The sequence below is a fragment of the Eschrichtius robustus genome, chromosome 14 (assembly GCF_028021215.1).
Source record: "Eschrichtius robustus isolate mEscRob2 chromosome 14, mEscRob2.pri, whole genome shotgun sequence".
In the NCBI taxonomy this organism is placed as follows: domain Eukaryota; kingdom Metazoa; phylum Chordata; class Mammalia; order Artiodactyla; family Eschrichtiidae; genus Eschrichtius; species Eschrichtius robustus.
The window spans coordinates 79,060,617-79,077,386 of record NC_090837.1 but is presented as its reverse complement, the minus strand read 5'-3'; the positions used below and the strand labels follow the sequence as shown (position 1 = coordinate 79,077,386).

The 16,770-nt window shown below is 39.2% G+C and overlaps 1 protein-coding gene across 1 annotated transcript in view; it reads right to left on the bottom strand.

The window, feature by feature from the left end:
* Positions 1 to 16,770, bottom strand: part of DCC (DCC netrin 1 receptor) — a 946,816-nt gene that overhangs the window by 78,097 nt on the left and 851,949 nt on the right. The window contains exons 24-25 of the mRNA XM_068562459.1: positions 13,075 to 13,237; positions 3,480 to 3,706 (exon numbers count right to left, since the gene is read on the bottom strand). Coding sequence (XP_068418560.1) covers positions 3,480 to 3,706; positions 13,075 to 13,237 — 390 coding nt within the window. The remainder of the gene's footprint in view (positions 1 to 3,479; positions 3,707 to 13,074; positions 13,238 to 16,770) is intronic.

Here is a 16,770-nt window from a genome sequence, read left to right as displayed (position 1 = left end):
TGAGGTGACATCTCATTGTGGTTTTGATTTGCATTTCTCTACTAATTAGCAATGTTGAGCATCTTTTCATGTGCCTATTGGCTACCTGTATGTCTTCTTTGGAAAAATGTCTATTCAGGTCTTCTGCCCATTTTTTGATTGGGTTGCTTGTTTTTTTGTTTGTCTTTTTGATATTGAATTGTATGAGCTGTTTATATATTTTGGATATTAACCCCTTGTTTGGTAATATCATTTGCAAATATATTCTTTCATTTGGTAGGTTGTCATTTCATTTTGTCAATTTGTTTATTTTTTTTATTTTTTATTTTTTTTAGTTTTTTTTTTTTTTTAAACAGTTGCCATTTTTTAAACCTGTGATTTTACTTTTAAATTTATTTATTTATTTATTTATTTTTATGGCTGTGTTGGGTCTTTGTTTCTGTGCGAGGGCTCTCTCTAGTTGTGGCAAGCGGGGGCCACTCTTCATCGCCGTGCGCGGGCCTCTCACTATCGCGGCCTCTCCTGCTGCGGAGCACAGGCTCCAGATGCGCAGGCTCAGCAATTGTGGCCCACGGGCCCAGCCGCTCCGCGGCATGTGGGATCCTCCCAGACCAGGGCTCGAACTCGTGTCCCCTGCACCGGCAGGCAGACTCCCAACCACTGCGCCACGAGGGAAGCCCCTGTTTATTTTTTTTTTGCTCTGCAAAAGCTTTTAAATTTATTTAGGTCCCATTTGTTTATTTTTGCTTTTATTTCTTTTGTCTTAGGAGACAGGTCCAAAAAAATATTGCTACCATCTATGTAAAAGAGTGCTCTGCCTATATTCTCTTCCAGGAGTTTTATGGTTTCAGGTCTTACATTTAGGTCTTTAATCCATTTTGCATTTATTCTTGTACATGGTGTGAGGAAATGTAATCTCATTATTTTACATGTAGCTGTAAAGTTTACCCAGGACCATTTATTGAAGAGACTGTCCTTTCTCCATTGTATATTCTTACCTCTTTTGTCGTAGATTAATTGACCATAGGTGTGTGGGTTTATTTCTGGGCTCTTTATTCTGTTCCATTGACCTATGTGTCTGTTTTTGTGCCAGTACCATGCTGTTTTGATTTGTCTGTAGCTTTGTGGTATAGTCTGAAGTCAGGGAGCTTGATACCTTCAGCTTTGTTCCTTTTTCTCAAGATTGTTTTGACAATTCGGGGTCTTCTGTGGTTCCATATAAATTTTAGGATTATTTGTTCTAGTTCTGTGAAAGATGTCATAGATATTTTGACAGGGATTGCATTAAATTTGTAGATTGTGTTGGGTAGTATGGCCATTTTAACAATATTAATTCTTCCAATCAGAGTTTTGTCCTTTTAACCACGACAGCACAGAGAATACTTCATGTATTGTCAAGTTTAACAAACAGGATTTCGAGTGCTACTTTCCCTATTATTATAGTGTTGGCAAGTAGGTCCTCAAATTGAAGACAAATAGGCACAAGTATCCTCTCATTCTGAAGAAAACAGCCATTATCTGGGGTTAAACTTTTCTCAAGGCTTAGTAAGAGACAACAAAACTTGTCTCACTGACCCCAAATGTCATCTGAGCATATAAATGATAAGGGGAAAAATCAAGAAGGAGGAATCCTAGAAATCATTAGCGAAACCTTCTGAGGGCTGAGAGACAATTTTATTCCCTCCAGGGAGAGGGAGAGGTGCTCTCCCCTCCTGATGCCCAGTATGGAACAAAGCTACAAGAATGAACACCTATAGACTGTTGAGGTTCCTGCAAAAGAAGCTTTCATTCATTCTCTGGGTAGAAGCTTATTCAGGCAGCAGGCTTGCTGGTCTATACTGTGTCTATTTAAACAGAGGAAGAGGTAATTGAAGAAAGCAAGGCTGAGAGAGGAACAGTGTGGATTACAAGCTCTCTCATCATTTGACCTGTCAAAGATACAGGAGCTTCCTCTGGGTCAAGTGGGTACTTGGAAAGTTGACCGGGCTTGAGTCCTCTTGTTGGAATTCACGTAAGCGCAGATGACCCACAGGAGGACCAGTGAGGCTGACAGGTAGAGCTGTTCCTGGTGGGAGAGGGTTAAGCCCTGACTTGATATCTCAGGTTATGGAATTGGCCAGAGGAGGCATCCCACAGGGTCGCATAAAGACTTGATACTTGTATTTCATAAGACACTGAGAATTTGGATGCCACGTGAGGACAGCCCATGTGCCCAGAAAGTTAGTGAAGAACTTCAAACTGTACTTTCTTCCCTTCCATCTTGCCTTTCTCCTCCCATCTTTTCTTTACCTTCCCTCTCCGTCCCCACACAAAACCAGAAAGAGCAGATAGGTAGGAAGAATGGGTAAAGGTGTTTCTGAAACAGAATACGCTCCTCCCTCCTGCTGTCCCACCCTACCACTCCATTTTCCTCCAAGGTGCTGGAGGATTTGAAAAAAACAAACTGTGACCCCCAGTGCTCAGAACCAAAAGCCTGACTGGCCATAAGGGGAAAAGAATCTTTAATTTAAATCTCATATTATAATTTTTAATGGAACTGGATTATAGTTTAATAATTGAAAGTGACAAAAGTTAGGGACACTGCTTGAGATATTATTTAAGGTCTAGAAAAGGAATACGCAACTCATGATGGAAAATTGGTAAAGTCCTTGTTTAAACAACTCTGCAATAAAGTCTAATCAACCAGTTACACATTCAAACAATTAAAATATTTAATTTGGTTTAAAACAGCTACTCATTCTATAAACACACATCATGAGTAGACCAAGAGATTTTTTGATGAGAGTATTGGGTTGATTACTCAACTCCCCATAAGCATTTTGAAACTATAAGGACCCACATAAACTGAAATATCTTACAACCACTTTCTGGATTTCTCAGTTATACCTAGACATGGAGTGTTCTGCACCACATCATTAAACAGCAGGCTTTTTTCATCAGATCACTTTGTATACCAACAGAGACTTCAGAGAGACTCCATTAGACTAGGCTAGTGATCATATAATGTGATTGCATGGGGATGACAGTTGATCTCCACAGTAATCAAGGCAAAGTAACAGAATAGTTGATGTTTTCAGACTTCAAGTGTCCCTGAAGTGATTTTTTTTAAAGCAAGGAATTGACAGCAAATTTAAAATCAACTTTTCACAGACATAGAGAACTAAAATAGCTTCAAATTTTGCCTTGACAAAACTTTTGTTCAAGCTGTAACAAAAAGCAATCAGTTCATTTAGCCTTCACGTTTCAATATGTCCTAACTGCATCACCTCTTACTTCTTAGAAGTTTCAAGAAGCATTACAGTTATAAAAGGCAGTCGACACGATGATGGAATAGAAAGTAAACCTAGTTAATCAACCAAATTTACATCAGATTATTATAACTGTTGGTAAATGATGTGCAAATTAGTGGAAAGGGTATATCCACAAAAGAGGGAGTCAAGAGCTCCTCTGTGGGGTTCAGAATGGGATGTTTTTCCTGATGCCAGAGAGGTGAAAGTTACCTGAATGAGAGGTGCTTTTGCTCCCCAGCTGGGTCTCTGACTGGCTGTGACTGACTGGCGTGAGGTCTTGGCAACTCTGGATGGGGGAGCCCCTTCCTGCAGGGTCAGTGCCTGATGGCTTCTCAATATTTTTCATCTCCATTTCTTCATGATGGATCCAAAGATCAGGGGGCCGGAGGTCCTTCTGGCTGCCCTTCCTTTTGCCAACACTGTGGGTGGCCCGTTTCCTACGGAACAAAATTAGAAGGCAAATGTGAGTGCCTTTATTCAATGGCCCTTTCCTCTTTTTTTCCTCAGTCAATTCAAGTTAGAAGCAGGGAAGGAAACAAAAGCGCTCCCAGGAGAAAACTTGTGAAATCCAGGAATTGGCAGACTTGTCTTGGCTGCCTTTCCTCTTCTCCCCTGGAGCTTCACCATGTTACAGGAGATGCGGTGCTAGATCCCCAGGGCCCCGGCTGCCTGCCAGAGAGCACCTTACTCCAGCTTCTCCTGCTGCAGATTTGAGCACAAGGTGACAATGGGTTAGATGGAGCCATATGCCAATCTCTGGAGCTAGGCATAAGGTACCCGGCTGCAACATCTGTTTAGGCGATAAATGACAGAGTTGCTTCAAAAGGGCAAATAGAAATAAAAAGGCCAGAATTTGTGCCAATGGCCAAGATTGGGGCTTAGAAGAGACCCTAGAGCTCAGCTGTCCAATTTCATGTGCAATTGGGAAGCTGGTTGTTTGAAGACAAAAGGCTGCATGAGTGCACTCTTAGGAGAATAAAATACTTTCGTCTTGGAGTCACTTAGTGTCTGGATTCAAACACAGTAAGACCCATCCTTTGAAAAGAGAAGTCACGTTGGAAGTGTGCTTCAAATGTCTCTTATTTTCCTCAACAAGAATTTAGCAATCGTTAATTTATTTTTCAGCAGTAGTATCCTCTTGCGGCTAGTGAGATTCCAATGCTCCCTGCATGCTGAGTCAAAAGCATGATGCTCTTGTTGGCAGTTCTCTACAGCAGGGGTCAGTTAACTACGGCCTGAAGGCCAAATCCTCCACTGCTTATTTTTGTGTTGTTTTTTTGGTTGTTGTTGCTGTTGTTTTCTTTTTTAAGATTTTACTTTTGTTTTAATTGATATTTTGCTCAAGAGCACAGAATAGTGAATGTTTCAGTGCCTCCATGCTAGGGTTACAAGCAAAATCCGTAGGTCAAACAGTTACAGTATCCCACATCAGTTATTTCACATTAAGTGCGGGTTGTTAAAAAAAACAAGTATACATATATATATCGGTGCTTTGCTTGAATGGAGCACAAGACAAGCATTTTAATTTAATAACAAAGTTAAGCCTAGCACCTTTAAAATAAAATGAATGCCGTAAGCACAAAAGTCTCATTTCCATGGAGGGGAAAATCCAGTTCACTAACAGTGCAAAGGAAAAGCAGCATTTTCAAAGCTGAAATTAAATGTGTGTAAACACACACCCACCCGCCACTCAGCCTCGTACGGGGAACATGCACTTCTACTGCGCCCTCCCCACCCAGGGCTGAAAAGATTCCAGATGGGAAAAGCTGCCCTGACGTGTAGGCCACGGGCTGGGAAGACTTAAGTGCAGGACAAGGAGATCAACGTGTTTGAGCGGGACGAGTTCTTTTTCAGCTGGGCCAATTGTTAACGCTTCCAGTCACCCCCAGAGCCTCCCAGCCCGAGGGTGCCCATGGCCAAAGGCCTACCTGGTGTGACCCCGACTTCAGTGCTGGCATCTGAGCACGGAGCTCTGAGCAGCGCGAGGAACGGCGGCGTACGTTCCCCACAGCGGATGCTGTTTTGCAAATGGAGCAACTAGGCTGACTTGGGATAATTAAAAACATCTGTGATTCTCAACCCATTGTGATCAGTTATAAAGTAGGGAATGTTAGGTCTTCCTCTTCTTAATATTTTGAAACATTAATGATTAGTCCTTTCCTGTGTGGTTTTTACACCACTCACCAAGGTATGCTTTCTTTCTCGTGAGCACTCCATCTTTACACTGAACTTTGGAGATTCAGGTCTTACTTTGAACAAGGACAGCCACATATAAAAAGAAACACTGAGAAGCAGACTCTGTGGCCAAATACTTGCATTACAGGGTTAGGCTAAGATAATGGCTAGATGTTTTTTCTAAATCATTCAGCATTTACCAACTGTCCAGACCAAAGATTATTTCCAAGCACTAAAGTTCTGATTCCAACTTCTCCACTAACCCATGTGTAACAGAACTTAATCTGTTCCCAAATGCTCGTGGAGGACTTGCTTGCTCGGCTGTCAGTGGTGCCGAACGGGCTTGTAGACACAAAATGCCATAAGGGATTACAGTTTGTAAAAGGTGGGATGGAAGGGGTTTTTTTGTATGAACTCTTACCTACTATTTTGTTACATTGTTTTGGATAAAAATTTAGAAAGAATCCAAGGTAATGTAAAGTGTTTGTGATAAATAGTGATCCATTTGCAAAAAAAAAAAAAAAAAAAAAAAAAAGCCATAAGGATTACAGTCACCAGCAGAATGCTGAAAATGGTTCCCGTCAACAACAGGTTCTGCCCAAACAGCACTGCATACAGCCGCTCTGCTCAGGCAGCTCCATGGGGCTGGGGCCTCCGCCTGCCCCCAGCAGGAGGCTGCAGAGTCCCAGGCATAGCCACTGCCACGCTGGACTCAGCATCTGCCCTGGCCGGCAGTGGAAGGCTCCAATGCCAATTTTTGTAAATAAAGTTTTACTGGAATCTTGCCAAGCTCATTCGTTTTCGCGTTGCATTGTTGAGGAGTTGCAACAAAGACCACCTGGCCCGCAAAGCCGAAAATATTTACTATTGGGCCCTTTTCAGAAATGGTTTTCAACCTCTGCTCTACAGTTTTATAATCTTTTAAATCTCCACTTGTAGCTTCTGCTTCTCTTAAAACAATAATGTCTCCTCATAAGGCAGAATTTAGACAGTTAAAATCTAACCTTTGGTAGAAGCCCAGAGAAGTACCTCTTTCTCACTTTCCTCACTTGCAATGAATGGTTTATGAGAATAACTGCTTTCATGTTAGCTAAATGGTTCAAGTAAACTACTCTCAGTGGAGACTCTGTAACCTGTGCAAGGCCACTGGGAATGGCTTTGGTGTCCCCATTACTGGATAAGATGCTTTGTACATATTAGGCAATTAATAAATGTTTAGTAGTGTGATCTGTTGAATTTTTCTTAACATTCTTTTTTCTTGTCTTTCCTGAAGCATACTGATGAGGAGAAAAACAAAGAACCTCAGACTTCATATCTATTTAGTAGTTTAGTGGAGAAATAATGCCGGGTTTTCTGCTCTACTATTTTCCCAACAAGTATCTGCACTTCGCTGATTTCCTGGCAGCAGGCTCACACTGACTCTAGACAATGGTAATAACCCCTAGATCATTAACCCCTCGATCATTTTCTCGTATTTAAGATAATAACTCTCTTGCTAACCATTTATTCCCTGAATTCATTTCCTTACACTTCACCTGCCCACAGGAAATGAGTCTGTAGCTCCCATCTCTGGTCACTTAGAAGAACTTAATGTCATTTTCAAACCTGGAGATTTCACCCCATTCTCTTTCTTTCTAACAAATCAAAATGCTAAATAACTTAAACCCTGGTGCCCATATGACTGCATACAGAGACACACCAGTTCCCAAATCCAGGACAAGATCATCAGAACGTCCATGATAACTCAATATTTAAATAGCTTGTGGTGGGCTTCCCTGGCGGCGCAGTGGTTGAGAGTCTGCCTGCCAATGCGGGGGACACGGGTTCGAGCCCTGGTCTGGGAGGATCCCACATGCCACGGAGCGGCTAGGCCCGTGAGCCACAATTACTGAGCCTGCGCATCTGGAGCCTGTGCTCCACAACAAGAGAGGCCGCGGTAGTGAGAGGCCCGCGCACCGCGATGAAGAGTGGCCCCCGCTCGCCGCAAGTGGAGAAAGCCCTCGCACAGAAACGAAGACCCAACACAGCTGTAAATAAATAAATAAATAAATAAATAAATAGCTTGTGGTAAAGAAGTTTGTCAAATAATTTTTGAAACTAGAAGGAAATGATGAATTCTGGTTTCCCTTGCTTACATTCATGCCTTATTCATTCATTCATTTACCAGTCCCCATGACTTCAGTAACAAGCATCCCCAGGTGTATTCTATTAAAAAAAAAGTTCTAAACCTGATTGAGGCAGAACCTTTTTAGTACGTTATGATTTACAACCTCCATCTGGAAAGAAATTATTATTCCTGATGAAATTCATAAGCATTTTTCTGGTGGATTTTAATCAGATCAAGACCTCTTCTGAGAAGCTGTTTATCTACCTAGCTGACAGTCATCAAGAATATAAATATCCCCATTTTTTTAGATTCTTTTCGCATATAGGTCATTACAGAGTATTGAGTAGAGTTCCCTGTGCTGTACAGTAGGTCCTTATTAGTTGTCTATTTTGTATGTAGTAGTGTGTATATGTCAATCCCAACTTATCCCCCCCTTTGTAACCATAAGTTTGTTTTTCATATCTGTGACACGATTTCTGCTTTGCAAACACTCAATTCAATACTCTGTAATGACCTATATGGGAAGAGAATCTAAAAAAGACTGGATATATGTATAACTGATTCACCTTGCTGTACAGCAGATACTAACACAACATTGTAAATCAACTATACCCCAATAAAAATTTAAAAAAAAAGAATCTAAAGATCTTTAGCAGACTTTATTTCCTTTCTGTATATATTCTATGAAAGACCATCTAACCACTTCTGCTTTCTATAATGTCTCTTATCAAGAGAGAAAGCTTTGGCCTTGGAGAGGCCTCCTTCCCCTGCTGGTAGTAGCCCAGTGGTCCATATAGCAGGGTTGTAATAAAACTGACATTTGCTCATAACTGAATTGTGTGAAATTTGTCCTAAAACCTGTAGGAACAGCTGTTACCCCAACCTTTTGTCCATCTGCTGGTTCCTTGACATAATCACTGCTGCCCGTTTTGGTCCACAGTTCCTCTATCTCACCATTTGGAATCTTCAGAATCTGTATGTAGGCGAACCCCGTGCAATGGTTCCTAAAGTGTGGTCCTTGGACCAGCAGCATCGGCATTACCTGGGAACCTGTTAGAAATGCACATTCTCAGGCCCCACCCCATCAGAAACTTGGGAAGGGGGTCATGAGGCCCAGCAATCTGTGTTTTAACAGCCCTTGAGAGGAATCTGATGCACCAAAACTTTGAGAAGCACTGTCTTAAGTGAACGATTTGGTTTTGTTTGTTTGTCTTTATTATAAAGCTAGTTTCTTCTATTCGACGTAGAATATGTCACGTTTATCCCTCCCACACACACACCGTTTCTTACAGGTACTAGTAATCGTTTGGCTTCCAAAAATAGCTGCAGGATAGGAGGGTCTTTTCCCACCCATGTATTCTTGAATAAAGGCAAAGCAAGGAATCTTCCACGGCTCTCTTTGCTCTTTCTCATACTGTGGCAAAGCTTCCAGAGCATAATCAAATTCTGGTGGGTTCTGTTCATTAGTTTTATCTATGTATCTCTGTATCTCTGTATCTATGTAACTATCTATCCATCTATCTATCCATCCATCCATCTATCTGATCTTGCTTCTGCCCACAACGCCTTCATAGTCCTCTTTACTTACAAACTACTTACCCTTTAAGATTCCCTTCAAGCCCGTTTTCTTTAGGAAACCTTCCTGACCACTTTAGGTCTGTGTAATCTTAGAATAGCTACATCATTTCCCTGGTCTCTCTCTATACCACTCACTTTGCATTGATCATTGTTTGTCTTATTGGGCTGTCCAGATGCTCCCTGTGTGTGAACTGGTTTCCTCCAGTGATACTGGAGCAAACTCTCTTTACTTCCTTTCTGCAACATCACCCATTGTTTTACAACATGTATCCACTTGTTTATTCAGTGGACATTTATGGAATATTAAATGTGTCGAGAAGTATGCTAAGGACTAGAAATGGAAAGATCAGTGAGACAGTGGGAGTTTAATAAATGAATGAAAAAAGGCATGGCTTCTGCATTGTTGGAGCAAAGAGCATGCACTGGAGCATGGCAGGGAGGAAAGCTGAAAAAGTAGAGGGGACCAAATCATAACAGATACATTTAAACTATCAGTAAGTCAGTGGGAATCTGCAGAAAGGTTTTTAGCTCAAGAGTTAACATTCATCAGATTTGTTACTTTGTAGATCACACACCAAGCACATAGAAATCACTTGAATTGAATGATAAAAACGTGTCATTATTTTTTTTTAAATTTTCCTCCATCCAAATCTTTCCCAAAGCTTTCCAGCCTCCTAATTATCTATACTGATTATTTTTACTCTACTGACTGCTACTAAAAACAAAACAAAAAACTTATATTGGAAAGCCAGAGAAAATATGTCCTAGATACTCAAATAAACCTGCCTTTTCTGAGATGGAACTAAGATATATTGACGTCTTAAGTGGTCGTCAGTTAAAATCCTTGTGTGGTGAATACTGAAAACCAATGAAATGTTAAAATTTTGAAAATCAGTGAAAGTGACCTATAGTAAAGTACAATAGATTTCATTTGAGTTGAAACATTTGATCCTCAGTACTGAAGATAATTACTTTTGTTAAGATTTGAATGTGTGTGGATATTTAAAAGTTGCTGTGTACACGTCAAATCAAAGAGTGTGTAAGGGAAGTCTCTTCATAGTGGTAAAAAAATTTTTAAGTTAATAGCTAAAAAGAAATGCAGTTATTTTTATTTCATGTGAATTTGAAGCTAAATGCTACCATGTGATTTTGTAATTTAGTAGTAGTCCGTGCAGAATTTTAGTGGTAGAGGGTTGACAGAAAGTATTTAGTCCCATTTCTTATTTGAGGAAACCAATATTCAGAGGCTAGCTCTTCCCTTACGTGTAATTAAATACTATTCATTTAATTAAAGAAGTGGTAGAATCAGAACTAGAACTTGGGTTCTAACTTCTGTTAGTTATTTTATAACATAAAAAGAAAACCTTACCAACTAGAATGTGAGTCAATCAGATAAGCTAGCTCATTACCTCATAACATAAATCACAGAATAAAATGCGTAGACACTAACTTGAATGAAGTATTACTGATAGTACACAAAAATATGTTTCAAATCCATATGGATGTAATTCAAGTCCCCCAGTAAAACACAAAGACAATTTACATTCTTCAGCAGTCCTAGATAAAGAGATATTGAAGAAGCACATGGATATTTCCTACTTCACCTTATTAATTACATTAAACTCCCATTTCTGAGAGCCCTGTAATGGACATTATTTCTGTTTCAAATTAGAATTGATTTTGCTTTCATCTGCATTATTTACTTTATTCTACAAAGTTCAGTGGTGGTGCTATGGGGGAGGAGGAGCTCTCAATGAAATCAAGAAAAGCTAAACTAAAACTCAGAAATATCTTAAAGGAGAGCTTTTCTTTTTTTCTTTTTCTCTGTTAACATATACAAACAAAGAGATCAGGATGAATGCCATTGGGCCTGTTACTGAAGAAAAATATATGAAGCTAAATTTTGAAAATATGCCAAGTAAATATTAAGAGACTTTGGGAGTGGGGTGAGGAAAAACCCAAGCGGCAGTAGTATAGGAGCTATAGATTCACTTTCTTTGGGTTTTCAGTCATTCATGGAGTGGTTTATTCTTTCAATCATTCCCTAATTTTAAAAACAAGTGATACCCAGGGTTCAGCTTCTACTCTTTCTAACAAAGTACTTAGGGTGGGATTTAGGACAATTTGAGAGTTTCCCAAAATAGCACCAAATCCCACTTTTGGACATGGAGAAGACTAGCATTTTTCTCTGTGGAGAAACAACATAGGTCCAGGAGTTCAGTTCATCAAGTCAATATAACCCTCAAACATTCTTCTAACAATGATGAAAATGATCAAAACAAAACAAAACACCTCACTACAGATGGTTTAGTTAATTCAATTCATTTTGTGAACGCATCCATGTTTTTAAAACTGTCATGAAATAAGGCCAGAAATTGCTGCCCTCCCTGTTTCCATTTCTGTGAATCTTTCTCAGCTCTGCCTCAGAGACCTGCAGCTTTGATTTTTCACCATTCTTTGTTTACAAAAGCCCTTTCCTGGGATTGCTGGACCAAGAGATTGTTCAACGACTTAATCACAGTGATTTTCCCCCAGAGCCTTACCAAGTGCCCAGCACTCTAGAAGCTCAGTGGGCGATTATGACTTCCCAGATGCTTACACAGGAGACCCACCTTATTAATCTCATTCTGTCTGGTTCCCTGTTCGGAAACAATGGACCAGCACACCAGCTATCATCAGCTTCAAGATAGTCCAGTCAAATGAATGCAGCTGGATATAAAATTTGACCTGTCTTCTAAATAAATGAAATGCAAAGACTGCATCTGTACCCTATGTTACTTTCTTCAGTATGTACATCTTCCTGTACCCTGTTACTAAATACCTTACTTCAAAATGCTGGAAGATACGCTAGAAATCAACAAATAGGGTCACAGCATTTTTAAAAAGAGAGAAAGGCTGAGTTATTACCAGGGGAAGAGGGAAAATTATTTGCTAGAGAATCTTTCTCCAGCAATGTGTATGGTATACAGTTGTCAAACCAGCCACCTATGGGCCCATGCCTCAGACTTGCAGAACACCATGCCTCAGGCCAAACACAAACAAAAATTAAGGAAAGAGCCTATTGTAGCCAATCCAGTGAGAATAGCACAGCTGAAAAAGACATATCATGTTGGATTTGAAAAGTGCTAGAGAGGCAGAAAATAACCAGAAGGTAATTGCTGATTCCCACAACTGGCTGATACAAGGTTAATATGCTGTTTATGGGGTATCGCTGGGAGGGGATAAGCTGAATTAAAACCCCTTTTCCATTCCCAACTTTGTACTTTGATATATCTTTCTCTGCATGTGTTATAACCTAGAGCTGCACGATATGAAAATATTTTTAAACCCCTCAAAATTTTTAATTCCTGAAAATCCACCATAGCCAGGAAATATGAACCATTTTGAATTTCTGGAATCTCTCGTCTATCCTAACTACTGCCTCCAAACTAAACATTCCATAGTATTATAATTACGTTGAGTTTGGTAGTCTATACTTAGTCATTCATGAAACAAGCATTGATTAAATGCCTACAGGCCTTCTTGCCAAAAGGGATACGTAAATACTTTTAGAGGAATACACATCTCCAATGTTTTATACATAATTGCAGAGAGAGGGCCATAAGCAGGGACATGGTGAAGTCCACAGTCTAAGTGTTACTTTAGGAATACCTGCTCTCATTTGAAAGGAAGAATATGGTCTCAAGAAGTAAAATCAAACAGAAATGCAGAGTGAGTGTTCAGGTGGATTCTACTATTAATTCTGCAAGCCTAGTCCTCACCCTCTTAAGTTATGGGCCTGGAATGGACAAAGGCAAGATTTTGCCCAGCTCTGGAGAGGAGATAAGGAACACGTAGTGAATTATGGAAGCACACAGGAAGAGAGCCGTTAAAAATCTAACTCAAAAAGATGGTAGACAGGTCAAGCAGTGACTTCTCATCTCTTGGGAACTAGCTGTTACCTACTTTCTCTGCTGGGCTGAAGAACGCCGGGTGCAAATCACGGCCACGATCACCACCACCAGCACTGTGATGACGCCAACGGTGACCACAATAATCACAAGCAGGTTGCTGTTCTTCTGAGGAGTGACGCTGCCATGTGGGGGGTGCATCTGGCCAATGGGTGGCTCTGGGAAAAGACAGGCAAATGAAGATCAGGTTTAGGGAGATGTGACAGCCCATGGCTTATCAAGCTTGGTTAAGAATTCAAAGAGTTCCTATTGTTCTGGGCATTCCTGAAGCTGGGGAAAAAAGCAATGAAAAATGAGAGGAAAGATCAAATTACCTACCCAAGATAAATGAAACCAATGTTCACATGGAAACTTTCATAGGAATATTCACAGCAACGTTATTCAGAATCACCAAAAGTGGGAAACCCCAAAGCCATCAACTGATGAATGGATAAACAAGTGTGATATATACATACAATTAAATACCACACAGTCATAAAAAGGAATGAAGTATTGATACATGCTACAAAATTCATGTACCTTGAAAATGATATACTAAGTGAAAGAAGCCAGACACAAAAGGCCACGTATTGTACAATTCTACTTATATGAAATATCCAGAATAGGCAAATCTACAGAGACAGAAAGTAGATTAGTGTTTGCCAGTGGATGTGGGGAGAAGTGAATGGGGAACACTGCTAATGGGTAGAGGGTTTCCCTTTGGGGTGATGAAAATATTCTAAAACTAGATAGTGGTGATGGTGGCACAACCTTGTGAGTATGCTAAAAACCACTGAATTGTGCACTTTGAAAGGGTAAATTTATGGTATGGGAATTATACCTCAATGAAAAAATATAATTAAGCTATGGTATTGAGTAGAAAGTGGGGAAGGCAGGAAGCATGCTGCTTTGAACGATAAGAATTCCAGTACAACAAGAATCAGAGAAGGCTGAGAAAATACTATTTACTCGATGCTGTGAAAGACAAACTACTTGACACCAATCACTCATACTTTCCATTCCTTTTAAGAAGCTATCCATAAAGCACATTTAATTTTCAACCTGTCAAGGGTGTATGAATCCCATTTAAAAGCAGCCACAGGGTTGGAAAGAGTGTCATAAAGTCCTAAGATAAATTTTTCCTGTGCTGCAACTGTACCTCATGGTAGACAATATTTAAGAAAAAATAGAATGATAATTTGCTTATGTAAGCAAGAATGGCTAATGACCCTTTAAATAGCTTTCTTTAAACCCTCAGTGATTAATCAGTTAGAAATACTCTGATTTATGTCATAGTTACTATTACAAGCTACAGAATTCTAAAAAGTATATATTAGCATATAGTTTTATTTATAAATAATTTAAAAAGTAGCAGAAAGCAATGAATTTGGATGTTTTCCTAGATCTAAAATTTGAATGAATTTCTTTAACAACCTATATTAGCTTTCTATACCCCTTGAGCAAAATCTTTAGGCCTTTTGTACCTCAGTGCCTTTACCTATAAAATGGAAATAATAATATTTATCATATGTAGTTACTGTCAGAATTAGAAAAAATAGACAAAGCAACTATCTCAGCAACTATCTGACACAGTGTAATTGCTTATAATATCATTATCCTACTGAAACATTAAATAAAATGTTGCCTAAATTAATAATCTACCATATCATTTGGGATACTTTTGGTGTGGACTTCCAAACTATTGATACAAACTTTTTAGAAATAATATTCAATGTGAAAGATAAATTAACTTGTTTTCATAAGTGAATATAATAACCCAGCACTTGCCTCAAAATTGAAACACTATCTTTTGACAAGTTATCTAAGAATCATTGGGTTTTTTTTTTTTTTTTTTTTGAAAAGATAGTCACCTAAATTTAAACAAATTATTGTTGATTCAATATTGTTGGGGAAAAAAAATAAGTGCTACCAACATAACTTGAATCTCAGGGGCGGGTAACTCATCAAGTTTTTACACAGCACTTTCTGCTAAAAGATTCCGATTATAAATGAAAGAAATAAGGTTCCCTTGAAGTAATTTTTTCATTTATTACAAAGGAATGAGGCAAGTAATGAAAGGTTAGAACTTTCTGTGTCATAGTTTTACTTACAATTTAAAAAGTCATGTTACAGTAGTATCTCAATATGCCCTTTCTGTTCTTAATAAATTAATTGATTGGAATAAATTAACCTTTTATGTGAGAGCGTACAATTGAGGCCGTTGGGGATCTCATGGATTTTATTAGCTTAACTTAAATTTAACAGTTCACCATTTCTGACAAACTTAGTTTGAGTCATACCTGGCAGTAACACTGTATGAATATTTTTTAAAACCATGTAAATTGGAATTTTTCAAATTTTTGCTCTTCTTTCTTTCTTTCCACCTAGGAAGATATCATGCTCCAAATCAGAAAATAATGACTCTGGATTCTGCTGAGCTTTAGATTAAGTGAGATATTGATGTCATTTGCCTCATAGAGTTGGGTTCATGAGGGCTCCCATTATAAATCTTTGATTCCAGGCCTTTATGACTTCCTCATAAAAGTTCCATCAGTTTAAAACTTGGTTTTCAAGATCTTTCATTAATTTCCCAATCTCCATTCAAAGGCTGACTAGTCAGAATATCTGACATTGAACAGGCAATAAAGAAAGTCAAGTGCAATGGTGTCTTTAGATGGAGTCGATCCTTGTTATTTGTGTTCTATAAAGACATCACAAATACTAAATTAGGGAATACAAAGTATTGCTTCTAGAGGAAACACAGTGTCATGTTCCTGGGAGCCTCTGGTCACTACCTTTTTATCAACCAGTCAAAGCACAACCTTGTTTCATGTGGGTTTCTGTTTAAAGGTGCCTTATTTAATATGTAATGTTGATTCATTAACATTGAACTCATAGCCAACAGCGCTAAAAATTCATGCCTGAGTGAAGCTTAATTAACACACATATTTTCTCCATCACACACATCAGCCTGTAGTGTTTAGGAACAGTAGAAAGCACTTCATCACCACATTTAGGGACAGCTTTAAACAGTGAAACCACCAACAAAAACCCACAAAAATGTGAAAAACTGGCACTAAATGTAGTGCCGAAAGGACACATCCATGGTATGAGAGCTGAACCATCAAGGCAGAACGTCACCTTGTTCCAGCTCAGCTGAGTTTGTGGGCACTGGGCCGCTCAAATGTCTGGCTGCTCTGCACACGTCCAAGGATGATCATAAAAGCACCATAATTATTGGTTTTGGGGGTTAGAAATAAAATTTTAGAGAGTAGGTAAATTCATGAATAGAGAACCTGCAAATAATGATGATCAACCATATATCTAAATATATTAAAAGACTGCTCCAAATTAGGAAAAAAATTATAACTCACAAATCTGGATTGTGTAGGTAAGAGTTCTGGGAGATAGCCTGACTCCAGAAGGGGCAAGGTGACCTTTGCCCCCTTTCGGAAGCTGAATGGTGTAATTCAAAGGCTTACAAATCTCCTCCAGGGCACTGTGATTATTTCATGAGATAACGGATGCATCACACTGACCACACACCCTGGCACAGAGTTGGTGCTCGACAGACATGATGCGGCCCAATATATTTCGTTCTATGTGATTTTTCCAAATTAAAGAAAAATACAGTATCCTAATTCATCTGTTCCTGGTGTTAGCCTAAGAGTGTGGGTATCCAACGTCTGAGTAATCAAGACCTAGATATGTT